We start from the raw sequence: 10,686 nt of genomic DNA on the forward strand, positions 1-10,686 counted from the left end.
TGGAATTTGGAGGCAAAAAGAAGGAGGGAAAGGAGGGGAAATACAAATTGAAGAGGCTGGTAAACATAATAATGTGTTCCTCATGTAATCGTCCCTTTAAATGCAGATACCGAAGAGGAGTGTTGACTGATGGATGCCCTCGTGGACAGAGGAGACGCGAGGAGACGGAGCTGGATGGGAACTGGTCTAAGGTTACAGCTCTTCCACAAGAGAGCTGGAGTTTTAGGAGTCATCGCTGTTGCTGTTTTTCTGCTGTTTTTGTTTGCAGACGTGATGAAGCTCCGAGTCTGGGCAGCACCAATGTTCTGGCAATGTGACTGATTGATCCAGTAGATGAACAGTAAAGATTAAGAGGATGACAAATAAGCATGCTGCTTACACAGCGCGTGGGGCTAATCCTCCCCCTCCACCCCCCGGGCTCCCTTTTGAGGAGCTGCCACAGAGGAGCACCCACTGACAGTGACGGACCTGACGGCCAGAGGGAGGACACACAACCTGTTGACGTGCAACAAGTGTGATCTCGAGCTCATGGCAGGACCTCAGCCCATCTGCATCTCCACACCAGAGGCTGCAACACAGTAGAGGCTTTACAGGGGACTCAACCTACCATCTGCCCACTGGGGACCACTAGAGGCCTGACAGATACATATTTCTATCCCTAAAGTGATTTTGCTGCAACAAACCCAACAGGAACTTTTGTGTGTTGATCCTGAACATTGTATCTTGAAAATTTCAAACTCCAGAGAAGAGGACTAATAGTTTGCAAGTTTCTTATCTCCATTCGTCATCACTCCAAGAGACATTTTTAATTAAAAAAAATGATGGAGGATCACCTGTCGAAGATCCCCATGATGTCGTCCTCTTCTCCCACTGAGTCTTCTGGTAGCGGCGGGACAGACGACAGCAGAGGAGGTAAGAGTTTCACCAGGAGCAACAGGTGACCATGAAGCCTGAAAGGGACGCAAACTTGGCCTTTAGTCAGGGGAAAAGTATTAAGAAAAAAACTGACTTATGGGGGTTTTTGATATTCATCATCTTGATTTTTAAATTATACATTTGTGTTTGAGATTCTCAGGTTTGACTTTCCAGATGACAAAACTGCTTTGTGCCTAAAAAACCATCTCTTCAATTTAACGAAAGTTTCTTTAACAACACACAAGCATGAAGTAAAACTAAAAAATCATGAATATGCGCATAAATGTATTTTTCGAGAGTTGATGGCTTCAAGCTCACATTTCTTAAATACAAATTTACTTAATTAAAATGTATTATGCAACTGTAAGCAATGCTATCTGAATCTATGTATAATTAATGGGTTTATTTGGATTAATATCAGTATCCCTGCATCGTTTGTTAGTTGTTAATCTGCCTCCAGCCATTTATTGTTTTAATTTTATAATCATCCACTGAATGAGATTTTCAGACCTAAACGGCTGTTGCAATATTGACTCGTGTGTTTTGTCAGATTTCTGAGTTACATGCAGACTGAGCTGTACAGATGGCAGGCACATGTATGAAACAATACCAGACTATATGAATGGAAACTAACTGCCCTGCCCTGTGTGACTGTGTTTGACTCACAGCCAAGAGTCCAGCCCCGGGCAAAGCTCTGAGCCCAGCTCTGGTCTGCAAAGTGTGCGGAGACACCAGCAGCGGGAAACACTACGGCATCTACGCCTGCAACGGCTGCAGCGGCTTCTTCAAACGCAGCGTGAGGAGGAGGCTCATTTACAGGCAAGAGAAAGCTGCTGGACAACTGAGTTTGTAATTTAAGAACTTCAGATACCAAGATGTCCACATCCCATTAAAGCCTGTTAGTATATGAGGTGCATTATGGGAAATGAAGGCCAATTCAAAGGCGTGTAAAGATGACATTCTTTTCAGCATTTTCTCCAAAACATTCTCACAGCCAAACCCACGCACTTTGTATATCATACAAGAAATGATGGCCATGTTTTTCAGAACAATAGTACGTATGTTTTTGTCACATAACAAAATCAAGTGTAAACAAAAGTGTAGCGCCATGACTAAAATTTAAAAGATCGGAAACTGCTATCTTCAGAACTGCTTAAAATAGTAACAGGTGGCTTTTATTTTCATAGAAATGAGCATGAATTTCTAAAACCTTTGACATCAATTTGTATTTTTTGTAATTATTATTTAGAGTACACACAGTATTTCTGTTAGTTCTGAGTGGACTCTTCCTTTAAAGTCTTGACTTTGGGTTAACAGGTGCCAGGCCGGTACAGGCATGTGTCCAGTGGACAAAGCTCATCGCAACCAGTGCCAGGCATGTCGGCTGAAGAAGTGCCTGCAGGCGGGCATGAATAAGGACGGTAAGTGTGTGGAAATATATTTAACATGTAAAGAATTCCAATCAGATAATGCTAGAAACCTTCACTGTCAAGACATTTGAATATGAAACTGTGTGAGGTCAAAATCAAAACTATAGATGCACATCAGAATTATTTCCTCTTGTTTGTTCTCCTCTCTCTTCACTTCACATCACTTTTTCTTTCCATTTCTTCACCGTCCTGTCCTTTTCCTCACTGCAGCAGTGCAGAACGAGCGACAGCCCCGCAGCACAGCTCAGGTCCGTCTGGACTCCATCGACGTGGACCCTGACAAGGAGCACCTGGCCACCACACGGGAGCCCACCTCCTCCTCCTCATCCTCTTCTTCCTCTTCTTCCTCCTCCTCCAGCGGCTCTGTCATCACGTGGCCCCACATCACCTCCTCCATGTCCATCACCTCCTCTGTCGCCCCCCAGCGCTGCATCAGTCCCCAGAACAACCACCGCTTCATGGCCAGCCTCATGACAGCCGAGACCTGCGCCAAGCTGGAGCCCGAGGACGGTGAGGAGGATTTGGTATTTGAGAGCGAGGCTGCTGGCTGGAAATTACACTCAGATCAGATTATACAAAAGGGTTGCTTTAATTTCACTGTGCAATTTTACCAAGTGTTCGTCACAACAGTTTTTGCATCCAAACCTGTAATGTACGTAAATTAAAGCCACAGGAAAACAGCATTTCAAGAGCATGTTGTCATAAATGTAAATATTTGTGGTTGAAACTGGATATATTGGGGCAAAGACATGATGCAGGAAGGGATCATTCGGAAAAGATGGAGAGAAAGGCAGTTTTATTGGATGGAAAAGGGCAGAGAGGCCGGGGTTGATCAAAAATCAGTGATGGTTTACCTCCATTTACTGGTACAGCGTGAGGTCACCATGAAAGAGACGCTGCTTTCAGGAAGAAACAGAAATATCATTTCATATAAGAAGGCTAAAAGTCTACAGCCACACTAGTGTTAGTTCATTTCAATTTAAACGTGCCTACAGTTAGAATATGAACCGGCCTATGTTAGGCGAATAAGTAATTTCACCGTGGGTCTTAATCACTAAATTATTGCATGTGTTAGTTGTATTTATTGTGTTTTAGAGTGGATTTTATTGTGTGAGAGTTCTGATAGATACACTAAAATCCACTCTAAAAAAATCATACAATAGATAATAACACACAATTAATACCACCAAAATATGAAAGAATGTACTGATTTAAGTCCTGCGATAACATTTTTTCAACATGACACGCATGGATGCACGATTGGCGCAGTCGGAGATAGAAAGAGAGAAATTCCTTTTTAAATTTTGAAATAACCAAACCTGGGCCAGAACCAAGCTGGTAGCAGAACATAAACTGAGTTAAACTAAAGTGGGTTCATCTTACCCTGCACCCTTAATTCTGACATCGTCTCTCTGTTTCAGTTGACGAGAACATCGACGTGACCAGCAACGAGCCAGAGAGAGCGTCTTCGGAGTACCACATGGCTCTGTACCCGTCCAGCTCTGAAAATGTGTACGAGACATCGGCGAGGCTGCTCTTCATGTCAGTGAAGTGGGCCAAGAACCTGCCGGTGTTTTCCAACCTGCCCTTCAGAGACCAGGTCAGACTCAAGTTCGACATATATTCTCATACATATATTATTTGAATTACTACACTAGAGCGCATGTTACATTTTCACACAAGATTTTATTTGGATTTTGCAAGTAAAAGTAAGACGTGTTACATATACAGTGTTGTTCTGAGAAAAAACAGAAAAATACTGAAAACCTTGATGTTGTTGATTTTGACATTTTCACCAGAGTTGAAAAATAAAGTGTTTATAATTTCAAAATAATTCAGTAATCATACTTGGGCTTCTAAAACTATGTAATTCCATACCCACTAAGACAATACAAATATTTAATACAGTTATACAAAGCTGTAGGAAAAGAAAGAAAGTTGTACGCAGTGTTAATTTTGGCACCTGATTATGATTTAGTCTTACTCTTTTGAAAAATTGTAGTCATTTGATTTTTGTTAGTTTTAGTCTATTTCTAGTCAACAAAAGCTAAAAACATTCACAATTAGTTCATTTGTCCATTTGTCCATCTTTCACATTATCATTTAGTTTTTATTCGTTAACAAAAATGTCAGAAATTTCATCATAATTCTTGTTTTCAAAGGTTAGTTTTTATTTTGTTTTTTACTGGTTGTCAGGAAGATAAAAATGAGAAATTATTCAAAAGATCAAAATATAAATTCATGATATCTAATACTTTTGACTTTGTAGGTCAAAAAGTTAGTTATAAAACCATAACTAAATGAGATACTAAATCATACAAAGATATATAAAAACATTATTATGAGTTTTAAATAATATTATTTTGTCGACAAAATGAAAATAAGTCATAATTCGGTCACTGCTTGATATTTTTCGATAAAATTTGTGATCACTTTTATTTTATAAATTATATTTTATCATTTATCAACAAGTTATTTTTGGCAGGAATGGTCTTCCATATAACCCCCTTGTAACTACCTTGACTACACAGTGAAGCTAAAAACAAAGCTACATTTCTCAGCTCCTGAATCATTTCCATTACAGTTTTTACCTGACGACTCTTGTTAATGTCCCACCAGGTGATCCTGCTGGAGGAGGCGTGGAGCGAACTCTTCCTGCTCTGTGCCATCCAGTGGTCTCTGCCCCTGGACAGCTGCCCGCTGCTCTCTCTGCCAGACCTCTGCCCCGGCATGCAGGGGAAAACCAGCTACACCAGCCTGGACCTGCGCCTCCTGCAGGAGGTCTTCAGCCGCTTCAAGGCCCTCGCTGTCGATCCCACTGAGTTTGCCTGCCTCAAGGCCATCGTGCTCTTCAAGCCAGGTGAGGCCAACAGGACTGTGAGGAGGTGGCACTATAAATAAAACAAATAATCAACAAGTCATTAAGGCTTCTGTTCAGTGTTATTACCCTGCAATAATAATATTGTAAGGGCCTAATGGACTGTTAGATTAGATCAATAAATCTTGACTACTCCCGGGCAGATTAGCTTTAGATTCCCAGATGGCGATTCTTTTAGCGCCACTGTCGATCAGAATTTTCACTTGTACACAAGAAATATCAAAATCTAATACTTAGGAAATCTTTACTGAGCACATTCATTCTCCTCAGAGGAGGAACCTGTTACATTTTGGATACTCCATGAGCTTTCCTCTAGCACCACCCTGAGCTGAGACCCAAAATGTCAGCTTATATTTTATAATCTTTTTGACTTTCAACTTTGTTGCCCACAAAAGGAAATTTGTCTTGCAGCCAGGAGAAGTTGGACCAAATGTGAATATAAAATACATAAAATATATGCTAGAACCTACCACGTAAAATCATACAAACACAATATAAATATTTAAAACGTAACCTCACCACGTATGCAGGTTGTCATGATATTTGCTGAGAACATAATGATCTTTTCTCTTGCGCCTCCCTCTGGACAAATTATTTTGAATCCAAGTTATAGTTTTGTATTCAATATTTCACTCTATGATGGCCGCCAACAGTGTGTTATAATTGTATTATTTTGACTACTTAAAACTCTTAATTGGAGAACTTTGCTTACAGCTGCAAAAGTGACAAATATTTAAAATCAGGCAATAAATTCAAATTAGTATTAGAGTATTGAAGCATGCTCATAAGAACAAAAGATGTGGCTCTTCTCACACCTCTGGCAGATTTTTAATGTTGGAAAATTATATATGAGAGTCAGTATTTCATTAATAATTTGCCTAGATGGATATTTGTTGCATTCGGTTTAGTTAACCATGGAGATATTATTTCATGGATTTAACATAATGGTTAGTGACACTTGTTAGTTTTTAGAACATTTAAAATAGAAATAATTTAGCTGTCAATCTGAATGTGTGTAACTATGTGTAGAGAGACAGTATTTGTCTGAATTTGTGTGACTCACGTTGGCGTTTCCTCTCCTCCACAGAGACTCGTGGTTTGAAAGATCCAGAACAAGTGGAGAACCTGCAGGATCAGTCTCAAGTGATGCTGGGACAACACATCCGCTCACACTACCACAGTCAACCAGCCAGGTAACTTAAAAAATCCCTGACTCAGTGCTACATGGAAAAATCCACCTTTAAATACTTTTACACTGTTAAAACTCATTAATTACCTGAAATTTGGGGGCACTACAACAAAATCAATTGTAGTTGATTGTTGTTTTGCAAATTAGCTCATTGCAAAGTTGAATAGCCCTTTAAAATTCTGCTTAGGGCCTCAAGAAGGTTTTGGCCAGCCCTGTTTCAGATCACTGAAACTTTCTCTGCTATCATACATCAGTGTAGCTTCTGGGACTGACTGGACTCAATATTAAGTTTTTTATTGGCCAGTTATTTAGATTAATAAAAATGCACCACCAAACAACAAAATAGGCCCAGACAGCAGAGCTGTAGACTTTAGACTTATGTCACAAACATGAGGATTTGACTTGGATTTTGTTAACTTTGACTTGAGTGGAGGTTTGACCTGTTAAAATCTCATGGAACAATACAAAAATAATGAACATAGTGATAGGCAAGCCTATAGACTCACAGCCTGAATAAAAAATTATTAGGCCTGTGCACTGAGTGCTATTTGTCCCAGCTATATTTAAAACAGTTATTAACGCAGTCAAAATGTTCAAATGTCGTGTCATTTTAATGGTCAGCATTAAGACCTGAAAGACTTGCATGTGGACTTGCAATTTGCTTATTAAAACTTGTGACTTGTGGACTTGCTTTGACAGACATGAGACCCGTCTTTAACTTGTCTCAAATGACTCAAAATCTGACTTGGACTTGGCCCAAAAGACTTCACACATCTCTGCCAAAGAGGCACCAATAGTTGGTTTTCTTTTAAAGCAGTGTTATGGTGTTGTGAGTTGGATTTTTTTTTCTTTCAGTTGAATCTTGAACTGTTACATCCTTGTTGTATAAATAATGAGATAGCAACAAATTGTTTATACATGCTGTACTATTTCCTGTTGCATGCAGAAGTTGATTTTACTTTTGTTTCTTGTGTGTATTTTTAGGTTTGGAAAGCTGCTTCTTCTTCTTCCCTCTCTGCGCTTTGTGAATTCAGAGCGGATAGAGCTGCTGTTCTTCCACAGGACCATCGGAAACACTCCAATGGAGAAACTGTTGTGTGACATGTTCAAAAACTAAATGCAGTCATCAATAATCTCCAGGTTCCGAGGGATGATGTTTGACAGATATTTGCTTTGTATTTCTGTATGTATATCAGAGATTCTGCATGCTGTTATTTTTTTAAAGGCCACTTTATTATTTGTTTATTGTTTCCACATCAGGTCATTCTGACAATAAAAAAATGCAATTCAGTTCTTATCATCATGCTTGCTGTCTATTTGTATCATATGTAGACTTTGATTTGTGTCTGAAGTGACTCACGATCACATTTCATCCTCTAGTATTTCATTATTTTTGTGTTGTTTGTGACAATGCAGATCTTTATTTGTTTGGTGATAGATGGACCATTAATGTGACTGTTATAATCATGTTGTCATGCCTTGATGAAGTAAAACTTGCTTAAAAATGGTTTTTGATTCTGTGTCACACTTTGCAAAAGATGATGTAGCTTTTAGACTTTAACTAAAAAAGGGAAATAGTTCCTTGTGCATTATTTTAAAGATTCAAATGTGTAAGGAAAGGAAAAAATAAATTGGATATATTATGTGTCAGCTACAACATGTAGATGAGTTTACTGAGACCTGGACCCTCTGTAACGCAGAGAATCAATCAAACAGCGCCCTCTTCTGTCTGCTTTAAGACACAAACCCTCAACACACACACACACACACACACACACACACACACACTCCATAAACATAATCTCAAAACAAGGTCTTGTTTAAATTGTCGATGGGAGTTAAGTCCCTGAATTGTTCGGATGCATTGTTAGAAACAATCCCCCACTTTGGAGAAGACCAATTTCTTCTTATGCTTATATATTCCACTTACTTTATGGAACAGACATATTGAGTTAAGGGCCTGTTAATGGCTTTTCTTGGCTACAAACAGGAGTCCTCTCTTTGGGTAATGAACCTGCGTGGAGAGGCTCTGTGGTCATCTTATTAAGCGATGGATGGATACAGTGAAAGACGGGGGTTTAAATAAGAAACTGTACTGATGTCGTCGTTCTTTGTTACCACAGATATGATTATTATTGCATTTAACCAAGAATGTGTAGAATGATAATGTGGAGACTGTCTTGTTTCATTTGGAGGACTTTTCATGTGACTTAATAAAACTGGTTTGCAGAATAGAGCTTAGAGTACTCTAAGTACGCTAGAGTACTTAGAGATGCTAAATGCTAACATCAGCATGCTGAAGTTCAGCTGAGGCTGAGGGGAATGTCATTAGTTTAAGTATTGGACAAATTAAAATTTTGACCTGTTGGTGGTGCTAAAGGAAAAGTCAGGGGATTATCATCAGGATTTATCCTCTGGGAACCATGAATGTATGTACAAAAGTTCATAGCAATCCATCCAATAGTTGTTGAGATATTTTAAGTCTGGTCCACAGAGGTGGACTGACTGACCGACCGACATTTCCATCTATAGAGCCATGCCACTAGCATGGCTAAAAATACCATGCTGTGGAAGAAGAGGCAAAAAAAACTAAACACTAAGTTATAAAAAAAGCATCACTAAGAAAAGGACTTCTTTGTGGTCACTCAGTTGAAATTGTGTTAATTGGAGTTTTACAGCACAACACAGGAAGAATTTGCTGTTCTTCCAGAGTTTCTGCTGCCTAAAAACAGATGAAAATAATCTATACTCCTTTAGCTCTTCATGGTCATGGTCTCATTTGCTATTATGGTAAATGTACCAAATATTACAATTAATGTGACACATGCGTATAAAGTATCCAGCACGACTTTTACGCCCTGTACCATATATCTTTAGACGTGCCAGTATTACAGTATTATCACTACAAAGTGTTCCCCACTTTGAAATGAGATGTGAAAGCAGACGGCTGTAGTTGAAGCGAATGTTGCTGTACCTTAACCAAATGTCAGTTTGATAAGAGACGTCACTCAGTATTACTTTACCTGCTGATTCAAACGCATGAAAAACATCAGAGGCGCAGAACTGGATGCAGGTAGTGGACACATCAAACGCTTCTTTTAGTTTCATAAGCCAGTGCTGCAACTGAAATAGTAAAAGATGACGCTGAGCAAGAAAAAGAAATTCACAGCTTTGCTTTTTGTGCAGTCGTTTTATTATCATAAGACTTATAAGAGTTTTAATTCAGGAGTTTAATAAGGCAAGAATGGCATCCAACACATTCGTTTTTGCATCAATGGTGGCATTTTTATGTTGAAATAGCAGCAGTTGAGCATTGTGGGTCACGTGCGGGGCCCTTGCACGCCCACACGGTCAGAAAATCCTGGGATCAGATCAGCTGGCCCTCTGCGGTCTCTGTCATATGAGTGAGCTCACAGATCCAGATTAAGAAACTTTGAACTCTCGAAGGAGATTCATCTGATTTCACAGCAAAGTGTGCTGCGAAAAATGTGTCCAGTGGCTGAAAATGTGCCTTTAAATATTCTTTATGATGCACAACTTGAACAGTAGAAGATGTAACTGGATCACCAAGTCCATCTTTATGCTCCAGTTTGGTTAAAGTTAAAGATCTGTGATCTGTGTTTGTTCGCTGCTGCAGCACTGGACGCTCTAATTATACTTCCTTCCTTTCTTCTTTTTATATCATAAAAATAAAACACAAGTTTTACCTCACGTGTCAAACGATCAACATTCTCATTTTGGCCTTTCCTAAGCTCTTTTCACACAAAGGTTGCCCCTGTTTAAAAGAGAGATTTTCATCTTATTATAAGATTAGTCTCTTGAGTAACAGGCAGAGGGAGGCTGACAGGTTAATGCCACGTTGCAGCACAAATTTGACATTACCTAATCTCAGCAAGAAATCACACAGAGTGCTTTTATTTCAGCATGAATACACCAAACAAAAGACATTAAAATGGATCAGACATCATAATTGTAATTATATGAAGCAAATCAATGGTATATTGTTTTTACTTTTGGTTTAGGAAGAGTGGTGTCTCACTTCATCAGCTAGATTTTAAAACACAGAGGGAAATGCACATGTGTGAGAGTAAGAAAGGTCAAATTTTAGACATTTTGTGACAAACAAAACCTTCTTTGGTGGGTCCCGACCCCCGGGAAAAAAAGTATGATTGATTGTTTGGTTTGTAAAACTTCAGAAAATAGTGAGAAATGTTGTCACAATGACCCAGAACCCAAAGTGACACCTTTACATTGCTTCACAACTAAAATAATAT

At 39.1% G+C, this 10,686-nt stretch overlaps 1 protein-coding gene across 2 annotated transcripts; it reads left to right on the forward strand.

Annotated features, from left to right (window-relative positions):
• The first annotated feature begins 465 nt into the window (after positions 1-465).
• Positions 466-7,920, forward strand: LOC122887373 (photoreceptor-specific nuclear receptor-like). Of its 2 annotated transcripts, none has more exons than XM_044220634.1 (8): positions 466-912; positions 1,584-1,734; positions 2,233-2,336; positions 2,559-2,855; positions 3,767-3,945; positions 4,965-5,205; positions 6,311-6,416; positions 7,397-7,920. In XM_044220634.1, the coding sequence occupies exons 1-8, from the start codon at positions 819-821 to the stop codon at positions 7,527-7,529; spliced, it is 1,305 nt and encodes a 434-aa protein (XP_044076569.1). In that variant the 5' UTR covers positions 466-818; the 3' UTR covers positions 7,530-7,920. The 2 variants fall into 2 exon arrangements, with proteins under 2 accessions (XP_044076569.1, XP_044076487.1); XM_044220552.1 differs by having other exon boundaries at positions 468-912; positions 2,556-2,855.
• Positions 7,921-10,686: the final 2,766 nt, after the last annotated feature.

The sequence above is a fragment of the Siniperca chuatsi genome, linkage group LG1 (genome assembly GCF_020085105.1).
Source record: "Siniperca chuatsi isolate FFG_IHB_CAS linkage group LG1, ASM2008510v1, whole genome shotgun sequence".
Classification (NCBI taxonomy): domain Eukaryota; kingdom Metazoa; phylum Chordata; class Actinopteri; order Centrarchiformes; family Sinipercidae; genus Siniperca; species Siniperca chuatsi.